General features: G+C 45.0%; 1 protein-coding gene across 2 annotated transcripts; it reads right to left on the minus strand.

Moving 5' to 3' along the window:
• Positions 1-946: 946 nt before the first annotated feature.
• duox2 (dual oxidase 2) lies at positions 947-19,332 on the minus strand. 2 transcript variants are annotated; one of them, XM_055662513.1, is made up of 9 exons: positions 19,194-19,332; positions 16,888-17,045; positions 15,449-15,506; positions 12,659-12,793; positions 8,846-9,059; positions 6,551-6,765; positions 4,798-4,970; positions 3,658-3,731; positions 947-1,623 (listed from the first exon to the last, which is right to left on the minus strand). In XM_055662513.1, the coding sequence occupies exons 2-8, from the start codon at positions 17,032-17,034 to the stop codon at positions 3,684-3,686; spliced, it is 990 nt and encodes a 329-aa protein (XP_055518488.1). In that variant the 5' UTR covers positions 17,035-17,045; positions 19,194-19,332; the 3' UTR covers positions 947-1,623; positions 3,658-3,683. The 2 variants fall into 2 exon arrangements, with proteins under 2 accessions (XP_055518488.1, XP_055518489.1); XM_055662514.1 differs by having other exon boundaries at positions 16,888-17,042; positions 19,194-19,321.
• Positions 19,333-19,370: the final 38 nt, after the last annotated feature.

Below are 19,370 nucleotides of genomic sequence, written 5' to 3' on the forward strand. Positions count from 1 at the left end.
GAAAACAAATACGGCATTTGAGGATGTTCCTTCATAACGTCCATTTAATAAATATGATATTAAGACTTGCAAACAGTGCGAATGGAGTCATACAAACAATGGTGGCTCAGACAATGGCACTGCTTAACCAGAGCAACACAGTAAACATTCACACAAAATATGTAGGAAGGAACTGCAGATGCTGGTTTAAACCGAAGACAAGACCCAAAAAATTTGGAGTAACTCAGCGGGACAGGCTGCATCTCTGGAGAGAAGGAATGGGTGACGTTTCGGCCCGAAATGTCACCCATTCCTTCTCTCCAGAGATGCAAACATGCACACGAGCTGTGTTAAGGATATCGCAAGGAAAGTTTGCTTAGGAAATGTCAACGAGGAAAAGTCAACGTACTCAGCGAGTAGAACTCCCTCCTTTCGCTCACAATTGTTGCTTCACAATTAGTTGGGATGGGCACGGATATCTAACACATATCAGGGTACATGATTCAATGAATAGGCGTTAATTGGCTTGGTGTTAGTGTAAATTGTCCCTGGTGTAGGATAGTGTTAATGTGCGGGGATCGCTGGTCAGTGTGGACTCGGTGGGCCGAAGGGCCTGTTTCAGCGCTGTATCTCCAAACCACCTTCTCCGAGGGAATAGACACAAATTGCTGGGGTAACTCAGCAGGACAGGCAGCATCTCTGGAGAGAAGGCATGGGCGACGTTTCAGGTCAGGTCTTCGGGTTGCATCCCAGTTCAATTATGCCCCTGTCCCACTTAGGAAACCTGAACGGAAACCTCTGGAGACTTTGCGCCCCACCCAAGGTTTCCGTGCGGTTCCCGGAGGTTTTTGTCAGTCTTTCCACTACCTGCAACCACCTGCAACCTCCGGGAACCGCACGGAAACCTTGGGTGGGGCGCAAAGTCTCCAGAGGTTTCCGTTCAGGTTTCCTAAATGGGACAGGGGCATTACTAACCCAACATGGCAGGCTTCTGTTACTGTTGGAAATCAGTCAGTCAGTGCACTAAATGATAGACCTTGTGTCAAAATGTATATCCACACAATCGAAGATTGAAGTTTTGAGAAATAATAATATTGCGAAAAGTGAATAATTTAAACACGATAAACACGCACGTCGTCTAATGCTTAAATCTAAGATTAAAAGACACCTTTTTGACCACTTACTTCCGATTCAAAAATGCCCGCCAAAGTGTTCATAAATAAGCACAACATTAATCAATAAACTGCAGTGGCTCTATATCTACCGCTCAATATAGCCTTTGGCATGCCACACATGTTCAACGTGAAGTTGTGTCTCAACGAACGAGTCACAATGTCAATGATTTGTCCTGTTAGCACAGTCAAGATCCAGGCTTGGCATCGACAACCAGTCTGGGACAGGACGCTGAAGAAACGTAGCTCGCATTTGGTTTTAAGTCCATGGGTCGTAAAACTCCCCCTCGAGGAGTTCAAACTCAGGCCCCACTTCGCACTGGAGCAGTCCTGGGTAATTGTACACTTGGCTAAAAGTTCACAAATAAAAACGGAAAAGGTCCTTTCGATTTGTTCAATCAAGTGCAGCGTTACATTCTCGAAGCCCGACAAATGTTGCTGAGTGGACTAGGTTGGCACTGCCTTCCCAAACCTGGAAACAAACAGAAAACACCAGTCATTCAGCTGCATGGTTAGTTACCTTGTGTTTAAGAAGGAACTGCAGATGCTGGAAAATCGAGGGAACTCAAAAATGCTGGAGAAACTCAGCAGGTGCAGCAGCATCTATGGAGCGAAGGAAATAGGCAACGTTTCGGGCCGAAACCCGGAAGGGTTTCGACCCGAAACGTTGCCTATTTCCGTCAGGGTTTCGACCCGAAACGTTGCCTATGTCCTTCAGGGTTTCGGCACGAAACGTTGCCTATTTCCTTCGCTCCATAGATGCTGCTGCACCCGCTGAGTTTCTCCAGCATTTTTGTGTACCTGGTTACCTTGCTGAGCCACCTCACCTAACCAATTGCTTTTGTATTCATCTGCAGGAAGGAACTGCAGATGCTGGTTTAAACCAAAGATAGACACAAAAAATCTGGTGTAACTTAGTGGGTCAGATAGCATCTCTGGAGAAAAAGGAATAGGTGACGTTTCTGAAGTCTGAAAAAGGGTCTCAACCCGAAAGGTCACCTATTCTTTTTGCGTCTCTCTTTGCTTTATAATTCTCATTTTTTTCTCCTATCTGAGTAGAAAACAGATAGATAGGAGCTTAAGAAGGAACTGCAGATGCTGGAAATTCGAAGGTAGACAAAAATGCTGGAGAAACTCAGCGGGTGCAGCAGCATCTATGGAGTGAAGGAGATAGGCAACGTTTCGGGCCGAAACCCTTCTTCAGTCATAATAATAATAATAATAAATTTTATTTATGGGTGCCTTTCAAGAGTCACAAGGACACCTTACAAAAATTTAGCAGGTAGAGGAAAAACATGTAAGTGGAATGAAATAAATAGTAGAGACATGACTAGTACACAAATTAAAGACAGAATTCAATTCAAAACACAATATGAGGCAATTAATGCACAGATGAAAAGGGAGGGGGACGTGGGGCTAAGGATAGGCAGAGGTGAAGAGATGGGTCTTGAGGCGGGACTGGAAGATGGTGAGGGACACGGAATTGCGGATCAGTTGGGGGAGGGAGTTCCAGAGCCTGGGAGCTGCCCTGGAGAAGGCTCTGTCCCCAAAACTGCGGAGGTTGGACTTGTGGATGGAGAGGAGACCGGCTGATGTGGATCTGAGGGACCGTGAGGGTTGGTAGGGGAAGAGGAGGTCAGTGAGATACGGGGGGGCCAGATGGTGGAGGGCTTTGTAGGTGAGGGTCAAAATTTTGTAGGTGTTCCGGTGGGAGATGGGAAGCCAGTGAAGTTGTTTGAGGACTGGAGTGATGTGATGCCAGGATTTGGTGTGGGTGATGAGTCGGGCGGCTGCGTTCTGGACCAGTGGGAGTCGGTTGATGTAGGTGGACACAAGTCATGGTCGACACAAGGTCTTAGGAGGTCTTTGTAACTCTCCTTCATGCTCGAGAGTGGTCCCCGTGTAGTCGAGGCCTCAGCTAGGTTCAACATGTTGAAAAATGCCTGCGAGTAAAAAAAGGTCGCCAAGGAAAGAAATCGATACTTTTTCACTCGTAGGTTTAGACGTAGTAGATTGGCACGTTAGTCGTAGGTTATCGAGGGTAGTATAAGGTAGTCGTAGATCTTCATCAGTCGAAGGGAGGTCGAAGGAGGTCGTATTCACTCTCCACTATTCAGTGTCCAATTTTCCCGAAGTTAGTTGTAGCTGGTCTTCAACATAGTTGAAGGAGGTCTTCAACATGACATTTTTTTCAAACTCTCCTAAACTCTTCTAAACTCGCCAATTAGGTCGCCCAAGTGGGACAGCCCCTTAACTCAGGCATCATCTCCAGATAGAAGGAAATGGTGACGTTTCGGGTCGAGACGTTACCATTTCCTTCTATCCGGAGATGCTGCCTGTCCCGCTGAGTTACTCCAGCTATTTGTGTCTATCTTCGGTGTAAACCAGCACCTGCAGTTCCTTCCTCTACATTCTCTCATTCTCATGTAACAATTCTCAGCTCAGCAGTGACATGGTCATAAAATAGCCCTGAGATGATACCATTTAGAATAGGTGAACAAATTACCTCTCAGTCCAGTGGAATGATCGACATTAGGTATAAACAACAAAGTCCTTGTTTTCGAAACTACTTTTTGTGTCCTGGAACGAAAAGATTTGGCAACAATAAATCCTCGTGCAGACACTCAGAATCATAGTATTGAAGACATATATTTGTTGGAGTTATGAAGATTCAGGGATGATTTAGTGGAACATAAACCCAGAACCAGGGGTCACACACAGTATAAGAATAAGGAGTAAACCATTTAGAACGGAGATGAGGAAACACTTTTTCTCACAGAAAGAGTGTGAGTCTGTGGAATTCTCTGCCTCAAGAGGGCGATGGAGGTCGGTTCTCTGGATGCTTTCAAGAGAGAGCTGGATAGGGCTCTTAAAAATAGCGGAGTCAGGGGAGAAGGCAGGATCGGGGATGATCAGCCATGATCACATTGAATGGCGGTGCTGGCTCGAAGGGCTGAATGGCCTACTACTGCACCTATTGTCTAAATGGAACTAGCTTAGATGGGGCACCTTGGTGGGCATAATGAGTTGGGCCCAAGAGCCCATTTAACTGTGGCCATTCCTTCAGTATCATTGAGTCTCCATCCCTTCCCCAACAACTCTGTGTTGTTCGTCCACAGTCCTTGTTGCTCAATCTTTCAAACCATTAGCCACACTCTATTTAGATTGCAGCATCTTTAGATTGTAGCCAGCAGGCAGAGAGTGCTTTATAGGTTGGTTATCTCAGCAAAGGGGCAGTATAGTGATGCAGCTGTTAGAGCTGCCACCTCGCAGCTCCGGAGACCCGCTTTTCGATCTTGACCTCGGGAGGATGCTGTCTGTGTGGAGTTTGCACGTTCTTGCCGTGGGTTTCCTCCAGTTTCCCCCCACATCCCAAACGCGCGCTGGCCGTCTGTTTATTTGCCTCTAGTGGGTAGGGAGTGGATTAGAAAGCGGGGAAGAACAGGTGATTGTCGGGCGACTGGTACACGTTTCCACACTGCATCTTGAAACTAAACAAAGCATCTTGACCATCTACCCCATTTAACTAGCATGTTGGCCTGAATGCTTGAAGGACAACAAGGCTGGAGCAAGTGTCATTTTGGGGGAAATGGTGGCATTTAGGAAACAAAGTGAAAAATGATACATTAACCGTGTTTAAACTCACCTTTAAAATTATAGTGTCTATACAATCATCTTTGAAATAATTGTTAATTATTCCATGTCTCATCTCATCCTGATCATCGTCCTCCCCGTTCAGTATGAAAAAGGCCCTTAGTTTCTCCGGCATAAAGTGATCCATGGCTATTATGAGAATTCCGAGCAGTAGACACACCAGTGCTGCATGGAAGAGAAGAAGGAATCGATTAGTTGGTTATTTTTCCATTGGGAAAGTTGTGAGCCTGAGAGAATGCCCCCTTCTCCTAGAGTCACCTGGCTAGGATTAAGGAGAGAAGGTTCCTGACAACGCACGGTTCAAGGAGAGGACCTCAACGGTGGAACAGGCTTAGATTGGTGGCGCAGTGGTAGAGTTGCTGCCTTATGGCCCTGTCCCGCTTAGGAAACCTGAACGGAAACCTCTGGAGACTTTGCGCCCCACCCAACATTTCCGTGCGGTTCCTGTAGGTTGCCGGAGGTTGCAGGTAGTGGAAGCCGGTAGGGAGACCGACAAAAACCTCCGGAAACCGCACGGAAACCTTGGGTGGGGCGCAAAGTCTCCAGAGGTTTCCGTTCAGGTTTCCTAAATGGGACAGGGGCATTACAGTGCCAGAGACCCGGGTTCGATCCAGACAACGGGTGCTGTCTGTACGGAGTGTGCACGTTCTCCCTGTGAACTGCTTGGGTTCTCTCCGCGATCTTCAGTTTCCTCCAACACTCCAAAGACGTGCAGGTTTGCAGGTTACTTGGCTTGGTACACATTGTAAATTGTCCCTGGTGTGTGTGTGTGTGGGGTAGTGGCAATGTGTGGGGATCGCTGTTCAGTGCGGGCTCAGTAGACTAAACTAGACTAGACTGATATTGTGAATGTGGGGAGGATACTGTACTTCCACTGGTGGGAGAGTCTAGGACCAGAGGGCACAGTCTCAAAATTAAAGAACATATCTTTAGAATGGAAACGAGGGGGAATCGCTTTAGCCAGAGGGTGGTGAATCTGTGGACCTGTCCCACTTGGTGTCATTTGCGTGTCACGATCCAAAACGTCTTTATGGCTTTAGATTTACAGCCAATGGCATAAAATGGCTTTAGATGTATTTGCAAAATGAATTCCATTGTGGTTAATAACACAGTGTTTACGCAACATCATTTACGTGTCACGATGCACGACGCGCGATTGGTGCGTGATGACATAAGCAGTGAAGCGCGGCTGCGCGCAGCGTCGCAGGATTTTGTGATGTACAAAATCTTCGCGAGCCATCCACTTGACACGCAAATGACGGCCAAGTGGGACAGGCCCTTTAAGGCAACAACTGGAAGCCCCTGAGCTTCAGCCACCCCACTGTTGAGACCACCTTGTCATCTACCTGCCTCCAGGTACGCATGGCAGGTGATAGAATGCATGAGAAATGCCAGTCTACACCTTGGCACACCTGTTTAGGGCATCCTTTCATGTTAGTGGGCAAGGAACAATGCCTGTGTGGTGTATGCCCTCACTGAGAAGCCTTGGTGGATGGTTCTGGTCCAAGCAATTTGTTCTGGAACAGACGTGTCTCTCTCGTTCTTAAGATCAACCCAGGTTGGATTGTAACAATAATAATAATAATAATGTTTATATATATAGCATTTTTCAACAAAACCAATATTTGAACCAAAGTGCTTTACAGAGATTGATTAAATTAATTGAACAGATCAAATGTCAATAAATCCATACAAAACAAAAAAGAGAAAAAGAAAAAAAAAAATCTGTAACACGCAGTGCTCACCAGTCGCCAGTGTTAGCCAGAAGGAAACGCTCAGACTCGTCCTCAGTGTGGCTGGTCCAAACTGAATGATGCATTGAGGGACGTTGCGGGTGGTGGCAAACGAGATGACGCCAAAGATCATGAACGCAGACGTGACCAGGGTCATGTAGCCTCCGTAGACAATTGTTGACATGCAGAAGAGGATATTGGAGATGATCCAGGCACAAAAAGCCACCCTGAAGCAGAAAGAACAAAAGATAAACTTGGAGGTAGACAAAAATGCTGGAGAAACTCAGCGGGTGAGGCAGCGTCTATGGAGCGAAGGAATAGGTGACGTTTCGGGTCAAGACCCGGAAGGGTCTCGACCCGAAACGTCACCTATTCCTTCGCTCCATAGATGCTTCCTGGTCTCAACCTGAAACGTCACCTATTCCTTCGCTCCATAGATGCTTCCTGGTCTCGACCTGAAACGTCACCTATTCCTTCACTCCATAGATGCTTCCTGGTCTCGACCTGAAACGTCACCTATTCCTTCACTCCATAGATGCTTCCTGGTCTCAACCTGAAACGTCACCTATTCCTTCACTCCATAGATGCTTCCTGGTCTCGACCTGAAACGTCACCTATTCCTTCGCTCCATAGATGCTTCCTGGTCTCGACCTGAAACGTCACCTATTCCTTCACTCCATAGATGCTTCCTGGTCTCGACCTGAAACGTCACCTATTCCTTCGCTCCATAGATGCTTCTTGGTCTCGATCCAAAACGTCTTTATGGCTTTAGATTCACAGCCAATGGCATAAAATGACTTTAGATATATTTGCAAAATGAATTCCATTGTGGTTAATAACGCAGTATCCGCTATCTTAACCAGTGTTTAAGAAGGAACTGCAGATGCTGGAAAATCGAAGGTAGACAAAAGTGCTAGAGAAACTCAGCGGGTGCAGCAGCATCTATGGAGCGAAGGAAATAGGCAACGTTTCGGGCCGAAACCCTTCTTCTGACTGAACCAGTGGGTTTTTGTAATGGCACATGTTGGTACACTGTACCAGCACTTCTATGAAGTTAAAAGTCATTATTTTGCTTTCTGGCCATGGTGTATGTACATTTATTCATCGTGAGCCTGAAGACTGCAACGTCCAGGTTCAGGAATAGCTACTTCCCCACAGCCATCAGGCTAGTAAACCTGTCTCGGACAAAACTCTGATCATTAATAACCCATCATCTGTTATTTGTACTTTTATCAGTTTATTTATTCATGTGTGTATATATTTATATAATGGTATATGGACACACTGATCCTGTTTTGTAGTCAATGCCTACTATGTTCTGTGTGCTGAAGCAAAGCAAGAATTTCATTGTCCTATCAGGGACACATGACAATAAACTCACTTGAACTTGAACTTGAAGGTAAAAACATCACCAGCATCTGCTGTGCCTTGTGTCAACATTTAACTTTTTCATTGCAAAATCTCCGCAAGATATATCTACTATGCACAGGGCCCTGTTTCCACCCCCCTTCAAGTTTTACCTCCCTTCGGCCCCTCCTGACCAAGACGCCCTATCGTGCCAAGAATTCCCTAAGAGATACTGCCTGACCCACTGAGTTACTCCAGCATTGTGTGCCTTGTTTTGTAAACCAGTATCTGCAGTTCCTTGTGTCTACTGTTGTATCACTCTCTCTTCATTTGGAAGACCCCACATTGGCCTTGATTCTAATGGGCCTGTCACACCTTTGCGCGACTTTTTCGGCGACTGCTGGCACCTGTCATAGGTCGTTGCAGGTCACCGAAAATTTCCAACATGTTGAAAGTCCAGCGGCCATCAGAAACATAGAAACATAGACAATAGGTGCTGGAGTAGGCCATTCGGCCCTTCGAGCCTGCACCGCCATTCAACATGATCATGGCTGATCATCCAACTCAGTATCCCATCCCTGCCTTCTCTCCATACCCCCTGATCCCCTTTAGCCACATCTAACTCCCTTAAATATAGCTATAGAAAGATGCTACGACTCTTTGGGCGACTGAGGAGACGACTCACGGCCATACAGGCGACATGTCGCGGGGTGAAGCCTGTACGGTCATGAGTAGTCGCCCAAAGAGTCGTACCTTGTTCTGGTCGCCGCTGGATTTTCAACGTTGAACATTTTCGGCGACCTGCATCAACCTATGACAGGTGCTGGCAGTTGCCGAAAAAGTCTCGTAAGTGGGACAGGGCCATTAGTGCTTTGAAAGTGCTGGAGAATTATCTTGTATTAATAAACTCTTCTGATCTTTCATGGTCCTATTTGAAATGCAATGATGAGTTTTACTTACCACATCATAGCTGTTGCATAATGCCCAGAGAATCGGTACTGTACATTGATGAGGCAAGGGGCCTTTGAAGTAAACTTCTCAGCAATATACAAAATCGGATTTGGAAGCCCTCGTTCGAGTCCTTTGTGACTTTGCTCATCGTAATTTAACTCAAATTTCCACAGGAAGTTTTCATTGTAGTTGATGGTTTCATTCAGCTGGTTCACAGGAAGACCTGTCAACAAATGGCAATGGGGGCCACATTAATCATAGGGGGATCAGCAAAAGCAACAGCATTCGCAAAGAAATTTGGCTGGAAAATGGCATGGTATAACACAAGTTACTGGAGGAACTCAGTGGGTCAGGCAGCATCATTTGGGGGAGTGTGTAGGAAGGAATAGGCATCTTTCCCTGCTGCACCTTGTACCTTCCGAAGAGTCCACCAGAGACTATACTGAAGGCTGGACAATTTTTATACTGGACAATTTCTACATTTACACCAATTAACCTACAAACCCGCACGGCTTTGGAGGGTGGGAGGAAACTGAAGATCTCGGAGAAAACCCACGCAGATCACGGGGAGAAAGTAAGTAAGTTTATTGGCCAAGTATTCACATACAAGGAATTTGCCTTGGTGCTCCGCCCACAAGTAACAACATTACATACAGTGACAGTTACGAATGACTCAGAAAACACTAAACATTAATAATAATAAAACATTCATGATAAAACACCATGTGAACCAACAAAATACCAGATCAAAGGGAGGCTACAGATTTTTGGCTGTTGAGTAGAGCAACTACTCGTGGATAAAAGCTGTTTTTATGTCTGGCTGTGGCAGCTTTGACAGTCCGGAGTTGCCTTCCAGAAGGAAGTGATTCAAAGAGTTTGTGGCCAGGGTGAGAGGGGTCAGAGATGATCTTACCCGCTCGCTTCCTGGCCCTTGCAGTGTACAGTTCATCAATGGAGGGAAGGTTGCAGCCAATAACCTTCTCTGTTGATCGGACGATTCGCTGCAGCCTCCGGGTGTCGTGCTTGGTGGCCGAGCCAAACCAGACCATGATGGAGAAGGTGAGGACAGACTCTACGATGGCCGTGTAAAATTGGACCATCATTGCCTGTGGCAGATTGTGTTTCCTCAGCTGCCGCAGGAAGTACATCCTCTGTTGTGCCTTTTTAAACGTGCAAACTCCGTACAGACAGCACCCGTGGTCGGGATTGAACCCGGGTCTCCAGCGCCGTTATGTTGCTTTGAGGCAGCGACTCTACTGCTGCGCCACCGTGACTGTTAAACCAGCCTTGGCTGAACTACCAAGGCGACTATCTAATTTCTAAATGGTTTTGTGAAGAAATACACCTCCAGTCGAATCTAAACAAACCCATGCGGGCAACATCCAGACAGAGGGGGTTAGTTCAGCACCGACATTGTGGGCTGAAGGGCCTGTTACTCTACAGTTCTATGTCCTACATTCTATGAAACATCAGTCAAGTTAACTGAGCTCTACTGCCTGTTAGATGAAAAAAACAGAGGAAATGTTCACAAACTCAGGCACACTGTGTCTCATTGTCACGGTTGGCAAACAGTGCTGAATGATCACTTTAGATTACATGCATTTCATTGATTTCATTTCAGTACTTATCAGTGTGTAATCTTATAAGATCTGGATTGCGAATAATACTGCCACATTTATTGAGTTGCGTTAATCATTTACAATCTACTTGTAATTTAAAAGTCACTTAATTCTAATTGCAAAGTGATGTTTCATTTTTCAGTTCCCACTGTCTTGCCCAGCTCTACAAAACCTGTTTGAGGATGTAATGTCTTTATCACATGAAGTCACACTTGCGATGTGCTGGTCTTTTTACGCAATCAAAGGGCAAACTAAGCCAGTAATATTTATGAGCCAGTGGGAATTCTCTGCCACAGAAGGTAGTTGAGGCCAGTACATTGGCTATATTTAAGACGGAGTTATGCCCCAGTCCCACTTAGGAAACCTGAACGGAAACCTCTGGAGACTTTGCGCCCCACCCAAGGTTTACATGCGGTTCCCGGAGGTTTTTGTCAGTCTCCCTGCCTGCTTCCACTACCTGCAACCTCCGGCAACCACCTGCAACCTCCGGGAACCGCACGGAAGCCTTGGGTGGGGCGCAAAGTCTCCAGAGGTTTCCGTTCAGGTTTCCTAAGTGGGACAGGGGCATAAGATGTGGCCCTTGTGGCTAAAGGGGTCAGGGGGGTATGGAGAGAAGGCAGGTACAGGATACTGAGTTGGATGATCAGCCATGATCATATTGAATGGCGGTGCAGGCTCAAAGGGCTGAATGGCCTACCCCTGCACCTATTTTCTATGTTTCTATGTTTCTAATATCAGCACTGAATTCCCCAATTACACAATACCATCCCCACCCACCCCCAGTCTGCACATATTAACTTACCTAGAAAATAGGTGCAGGAGTAGACCATTCGGCCCTTCGAGCCAGCACCGCCATCTAATATGATCATGGCTGATCATCCAGAATCAGTACACCATTCCTGCTTGCTCCCCATATCCCCTGATTCCGTCAGCCCTAAGAGCTATATCTAACTCTCTTGAATACATCCAGTGAATTGGCCTCCATTGCCTTCTGTGGCAGAGAATTCCACAACTCTCTGGGTGAAATGGTTTTTCTTCATCTCAGTCCTAAATGACCTACCCCTTATTCTTATACTGTGACCCCTGGTTCTGGACTCCCCCAACATCAGGAACATTTTTCCTGCAATCGCTTAAGAATTTTACATGGTTCTACAAGATCCCCTCCCGTCCTTCTAAATTCCAGTGAATATAAGCCCAGTCGATCCATTCATAGAAACATAGAAATTAGGTGCAGGAGTAGGCCATTCGGCCCTTCGAGCCTGCACCGCCATTCAATATGATCATGGCTGATCATCCAACTCAGTATCCCGTACCTGCCTTCTCTCCATACCCCCTGATCCCCTTAGCCACAAGGGCCACATCTAACTCCCTCTTAAATATAGCCAATGAACTGGCCTCAACTACCCTCTGTGGCAGAGAGTTCCAGAGATTCACCACTCTCTGTGTGAAAAAAATTCTTCTCATCTCGGTTTTAAAGGATTTCCCCCTTATCCTTAAGCTGTGACCCCTTGTCCTGGACTTCCCCAACATCGGGAACAATCTTCCTGCATCTAGCCTGTCCAACCCCTTAAGAATTTTGTAAGTTTCTATAAGATCCCCTCTCAATCTCCTAAATTCTAGAGAGTATAAACCAAGTCTATCCAGTCTTTCTTCATAAGACAGTCCTGACATCCCAGGAATCAGTCTGGTGAACCGTCTCTGTACTCCCTCTATGGCAATAATGTCCTTCCTCAGATTTGGAGACCAAAAATTATTTCGTTATATGTCAATCCCACCATCCCAGTTTGGTTCAGGCATCATGCCCACCAAATACTAGAGGACATGGCTTTAAGACGAAAATTTAAAGTAGATATGTGGAGCAAGTTTTATTACACAGAGGGTGCTGGGTGCTCGTAAAATGTGTCCATGGGTGGTAGTGGAGGCTGGCATGACAGTGATGTCAATGAACAATAGGTGCAGGAGTAGACCATTCGGCCCTTCGAGCCAGCACCGCCATTCAATGTGATCATGGCTGATCATCCCCAATCAGTACCCCGTTCCTGCCTTCTCCCCATATCCCCTGACTCAGCTATCTTTAAGAGCCCTATCTAGCTCTCTCTTGAAAGTATTGACCAAGTGAGGTCCTCCAGCATTGGCATCATGATAGACCTACTGGTAATTCACAATCAATATAGACTTCCATTAGTGCCGAGAGATGACTTACCTTTCAGAGTTACGTTGATTCCTGCCAGTCCAATCTGGAGACCCACCCTTGCTGTTATCATCTCACTGCTGAAAGCCTTGTAGGTTGTGTTAACTGTGACGTGGCCCTCTTCCCAGTCACTGGTAAAGTTCACCACTGCAGAATGAATAATCAGATCAGTTTTGTTTATTGTCACGTGTACCGAGGTACAGTGAGAGACATAGAAACATAGAAAATAGGCGCAGGAGTTGGCTATTCGGACCTTCTAGCCAGCACCACTGGAGAAGAGTCTCGACACGAAACGTCACCCATTCCTTCTCTCCAGAGATGCTGCCTGTCCCGCTGAGTTACTCCAGCACTTTGTGTCCAACCACCATTCAATACGATCATGGCTGATCATTCAAAATCAGTACCCCGTTCCTGCTTTCTCCCCATATCCCTTGATTCCATTAGCCCTAAGAGCTATATCTAACTCTCTCTTGAAAACATATAGTGAATTGGCCTCCACTGCCTTCTGTGGCAGAGAATTCCACAACTCTCTGGGTGAAAAAGGTTTTTCCTCATCTCAGTCCTAAATGACCTACCCCTTATTCTTAAACTGTGACCCCTGGTTCTGGACTCCCCCAACATTGGGAACATTTTTCCTGCATCTTGCCTGTCAATATAATAATTTTATATGTTTCTATAAGATCCTCTCTCATCCTTCTGAATTCCAGTGAATATAAGCCCAGTTGAAGGTACACAAAAATGCTGGAGAAACTCAGTGGGTGCGGCAGCATTTATGGAGCGAAAGAAATAGGCAACGTTTTGGGCCGAAACCCTTCTTCAGAAACCCTTCTTCAGTCTGAAGCAGGGTTTCGTCCCGAAACGTTGCCCATTTCCTTCACTCCATAGATGCTGCCGCACCCAATGAGTTTCTCCAGCATTTTTGTCTACCTTGGATTTTCCAGCATCTGCAGTTCCTTCTTGAACATAAGCCCAGTCGATCCATTCTGTCATCATATGTCCGTCTCGTCATCCCAGGAATTGTCCTGGAGAACCTACGCTGCACTCCCTCAATGGCAAGAAGCTTTTGTTGCGTGCTATCCAGTCAGTAGAAAGACAAAACATGATTACAATCGAGCCATTTACAGTGTACAGATACATGTTAAAGGAATAACGTTTAGTGCAAGGTAAAGCCAGCAAAGTCTGATCAAGGGAAGTCCCAGGGTCACCAAAGAGATCTGAAGAGTTTAAGAAGATCATAGTTAAAGTAAGGAATATTACTGCAGGAGTAAAGATTCAAGAGTGTGGAGGGACTGTGATATGCGTATGTCGACCTGCTTCCGTGTCTATAGTAGTCGCTTGGGTTAGACGCAACAAAAGCTTTTCACTGTACCTCGGTACACGTGACAATAAACTAAACTCAACACAAGGCTAAATGCAACAATTTGCTTTCATAGAAGCATAGAAACATAGAAATTAGGTGCAGGAGTAGGCCATTCGGCACTTCGAGCCTGCACCGCCATTCAATATGATCATGGCTGATCATCCAACTCAGTTCATCAGTAAAATGTTGATTGGGATGATCCACAAACACCTGGATATTCAAGGAGTTGAAACCCTTTCTTGAGAGGTTTTTAAACAGAGTTCTGGTATGCTCATAAAATCAACCAGGCATTAGGAAGGCAGGATTATTGTGCCGCTCAGCTCAGTAGAGAAATGTGTGCAGTAATCCCCGACAGATAGATACTGATTCAATTGATTCAAACTCTGGGTCACACCTCACTGACACGTTGGCATTTGCTGATGAAAATGGATTGACTGAAGAAATCGGCATCGAACTTTAGCAGTACCACATTTTATGTTTTCATTCACGTTGTTTTTTACCCTGGGCTCAGCATATTTTCAGTCCTGTATTAACAATGCTCCTGTTAATATAATACTGCAAAGACACATAGCCCGGGGTGAAGCCACCTTGTGTAGTCAAGTGGCAGGAGTTTAAAACGCACTTCACAAAGCACATCCACGATATTTGTACAGCAAGCACAATGGCCATTGTGGCAATTCTTAAACAGACTGGATCAGTGCACACAACCAGTGGAGCAGGCGAAACGCTTTGCTTACATCTCACGTAGTCTCAGCTGTTTTTCTTTCCTGAAATGTTTTCTCTTTTGCTGATAGTTGTGGGAGGGGGAAGTGGGTTTTAATCCCCGTTTAGTTTTAGAGATAGGGCTGCGGAAACAGGCCATTCGGCCCACCGAGTCCGTGCCGACCAGCGATGCCCGCGCACTAACATTATCCCAAACGTTAGGGAAATTTACCATTAGGGTTAGGATTCGTACTTCTTTGGAGTGTGGGAGGAAACTGGAGCTTCCGGCCGAAACCCATGAGGTCACAGGGAGAACGTGCAAACTCCGTACAGACAGCACCCGTGGTCAGAATCGAACCTGGGTCAATGGGTTATCCCAAGTCTGACTAGTGCCAATTCTGCCCATTGGAGCTCAAGTGAAGCATGATATTTGCCCATTCATGGTGACATATCACGTTGTACTTACACTGCAGAAAAAAAATCTAACCAATTCTTCAGGATCATGCGGACTTTTGAGTCATTACGATGTTATGATTGCTCTCTACCCTTCCCCTGGGTGAAAGGAAGTCAGGGTTTCAGGCAGTTAGATCTCAAAAACAGGAGGATAAAGAAATAACACAAACAATTGCCTCCACAGATGCTGCCTGACCTGCCAACTATTTTCATGATTGCTGGTACTGCCGTAAACTGCCGTAAAATGTACAAAAAAGGAAAATAATTTTCACAGAGATTCTACATACCAACAATTATCACTCCAACCAGCAGGCTTAGGATGACTCTGCAGAACGAATAGATTCTCTGCACGAAAAGAGAAAAAAAAAGCTCACAAAATGGAAACAAGTTTTCTTTGGTCAAAACAGAATTTCACCGATCGAATTATACAATCGTTTCATCATTAATTAGCGATGGGAAGCTAAATAATAGATATAGAGATACATAGAAAATAGGTGCAGGAGTAGGCCATTCGGCCCTTCGAGCCTGCACCGCCATTCAATATGGTCATGGTTGATCATCCAACTCAGTATCCTGTACCTGCCTTCTCTCCATACCCCCTGATCCCTTCAGCCACAAGGGCCACTTCTAACTCCCTCTTAAATATAGCCAATGAACTGGCCACAACTACCCTCTGTGGCAGTTGTAATGTTGTTTCATCAGTACTTTTAACGGATGAAACTAATTTTTAAATTGGGAAATTAATGTTGACTAAATAAAAATTATAAGAGATTATATATATATATATATAAAAATAAACATAAACCCTCATAATATATATATATATATTATATTATATGAGGGTGTGTAAATATATATAATATTTTATATATATATACACACATATACACCATATATATATCTATACATCTATATATATATATACACCATCTCGTATAATTTAATATATATATACACATACACACATATATATTCAGATTCAGATTCAATTTTAATTGTCATTGTCAGTGTACAGTACAGAGACAACAAAATGCAATGTAAATGTATATATATATATATATATATATATATATATATATATATATTATACATACACACACCCCTATATATACATATATACATACACAAACACACACATATATATAGATATATATATATATATATCTATATTTATATCTATATCTATATCTATATATACCTATTTATACATCTATACATATACACCTATATACACACGATCACACACACACATATATATATAAATGATTCTGTTAAGAATAAGGAGTAAGCCATTTAGAACAGAGACGAGGAAACACTTTTTCTCACAGAGAGTTGTGAGTCTGTGGAATTCGGTGGAGGCAGGTTCTCTGGATGCTTTCAAGAGAGAGCTAGACAGGGCTCTTAAAAATAGCGGAGTCAGGGGATATGGGGAGAAGGCAGGAACGATTGGGGATGATCAGCCATGATCACATTGAATGGCGATGCTGGCTCGAAGGGCCGAATGGCCTACTCCTGCACCTATTGTCTAAATATATACATACGAGTGGAAACATGGTATTTGACGGCGATTCGGGCCATCTGATCAATGTTGTACTCGCGATGCCCAAGAACTACGATGCAGCCAACACATTGAGAGAACTAAACATGCCGTGTCTGTGGGGTTTGGTGTAACGGCGACAGGTTGGATGCCGGCTCGCTTGAGGAAGGGGCGGTTTGTCTCACTCACCCCTCTCCCTCTGATCCCGGGGAGAATAATGAGGAAAGTCGCGGCGAGGACCAGGAAGACGAGAATCACCACCAGCAGCGTGAGGCCGAAGACGTACGCGGTTCGTTCGTGGATGTAAAAAGGAGCAATCCCGTTGAATAAAGTCATGGCTAAGTCTTCTGCAGCGTGTGGAGGGAGACAAGATAATGTTATTTTCAGGCGGAGAGGCGCAATTTTTCATGTGACATTAAAAAGATGCTGAAAGTCTGAAATAGGACAAAAACGCTAAATTTATATATAGGTTACACAAAAAAGCTGGAGAAACTCAGCGGGTGCAGCAGCATCTATGGAGCGAAGGAAATAGGCAACGTTTCGGCCCGAAACGTTGCCTATTTCCTTCGCTCCATAGATGCTGCTGCACCCGCTGAGTTTATCCAGCTTTTTTGTGTAACCTTCGATTCTCCAGCATCTGCAGTTCCCTCTTAAACAAATTTATATATATATATATATGCACCAAAATCTGGAAACAAGGAACTGCAGATGTTGGTTTACACAGGAAAAGACACGAAATACTGGAGTAACAGCGGGTCAGGTAGCATCTCCAGATAAAATGGATAGGCTACAAATCAAATCACTAAATACATGCATCAATTTGTACCACAAGCCTCACCCACCTGACTTTCTCCAGCATTTTTGTATACCACACTGAATAGTGTTTCCCCCAGTAATTTTGCCACGCACTGAGTTTTGCAAAATAGATTGCCTTTTATATTACAAATGTATTACACATGTTACATTTTGGGGGCGTGCAGCATCTCCGGAGAGATGGAATGGGTGATATTTCGGGTCGAGACACTCTCGATCCGAAACGTCACCCATTCCATATAACCATATAACCATATAACAATTACAGCACGGAAACAGGCCATCTCGGCCCTACAAGTCCATGCCGAACAAAATTTTTTCCCCCTTAGTCCCACCTGCCTGCACTCATACCATAACCCTCCATTCCCTTCTCATCCATATGCCTATCCAATTTATTTTTAAATGATACCAATGAACCTGCCTCCACCACTTCCACTGGAAGCTCATTCCACACCGCCACCACTCTCTGCGTAAAGAAGTTCCCCCTCATATTACCCCTAAACTTCTGTCCCTTAATTCTGAAGTCATGTCCTCTTGTTTGAATCTTCCCTATTCTCAAAGGGAAAAGCTTGTCCACATCAACTCTGTCTATCCCTCTCATCATTTTAAAGACCTCTATCAGGTCCCCCCTTAACCGTCTGCGCTCCAGAGAATAAAGACCTAACTTATTCCTTCTCTCCACAGATGCCGCCAGTCCCGCTGAGTTACTCCAGCATTTTGTGTCTATCTTCAGTTTAAAAGCAGCATCTGCAGCTCCTTCCAACACGTTACATTTTGGGGTTTTGCCCAAAAAACAGAGATTTCCCGTTAACATTGCTTCAAATCCGATCAAACAATTCGTGTTCTGTTATTGAACAGAAAAACCTTTGTCAGATTGCAACATCAAACTCTTTTATAGAACGAGGAGACAGTTGGGCGGATTGTCACCTCTTGCCAGGGATTGCTCGCCGCAGCCCGAAGGGACACTTCGATGAACCAACTCCCTCTCTCTCAAATTGTGCTAAACCACACCGCTTCCAATAAAAACTGTCCTTTGTCTCCCATATGCAGTGTTTTTTCAGCTTTTGATCTTTTACATGGACAGTGATTTTGTGACGAACTTTCGATAGTTTTAGGTCCTCAATTAATTTTTCACTCCCAGGTATTTAACAATTCCAAAAAGAAAATGTCACGACAATTTAATTCCAATCCTGTGTATGTGTGTGTGTGTGTGTGTGTGTCTATGTGTGTGTGTGTGTGTGTGTGTGTCTGTGTGTGTGGGTGTGTTGTGTGTGTGTATGTGTGTGTGTCTATGTGTGTCTATGCATGTATGTGTGTGTGTGTGTGTATGTGTGTGTGTCTATGTGTGTGTATGTGTGTGTGTGTGTGTTGGTCTATGTGTGTGGGTCTATGTGTGTGTGTCTGTGTGTGTGTGTGTGTGTGTGTGTGTCTGTGTGTGTGTGTGTGTGTGTGTGTGTGTGTGTCTATGTGTGTGTGTGTGTGTCTATGTGTGTGTGTCTGTGTGTGTATGTGTGTGTGTGTGTGTGTGTGTGTGTGTGTGTGTGTGTGTGTGTGTGTGTGTGTGTGTGTGTGTGTGTGTGTGTGTGTGTGTGTGTGTGTCTATGTGTGTATGTGTGTGTGTGTGTGGGTGTGTGTGTGTGTGTGTGTGTGTGTGTGTGTGTGATGAATTCTGATCCACTCACCTTAACCCAGGGTTGGTTTGGAGTCGCCACAGAGTTCAGGTCCCGCTTTGAACCACGAAGGCGAAATGTAGACGCCGTGGAAACTTAGCAAGCAGTGTCCCCAGCCTGCAGCCCCATCCAATTTATACCCCCCTGTCGGTTCCCACTCATCGGGATTGGCCCCAAATATTTACGTCA

This window comes from Leucoraja erinacea, chromosome 36, assembly GCF_028641065.1.
Source record: "Leucoraja erinacea ecotype New England chromosome 36, Leri_hhj_1, whole genome shotgun sequence".
NCBI classification, from domain to species: domain Eukaryota; kingdom Metazoa; phylum Chordata; class Chondrichthyes; order Rajiformes; family Rajidae; genus Leucoraja; species Leucoraja erinaceus.

Excerpts from the sequence above, each read along its gene's own strand:
- duox2 (XM_055662513.1), bottom strand. The coding sequence starts at position 17,034 with ATGACTTTATTCAACGGGATTGCTCCTTTTTACATCCACGAACGAACC. Across the intron at positions 4,971-6,550 it reads CTGGCTAACACTGGCGACTG|CACTGGTGTGTCTACTGCTC; the intron begins GTGAGCACTGCG and ends TCTTCCATGCAG. Across the intron at positions 3,732-4,797 it reads TAGACACTATAATTTTAAAG|GACACAAAAAGTAGTTTCGA; the intron begins GTGAGTTTAAAC and ends TTTTCGTTCCAG.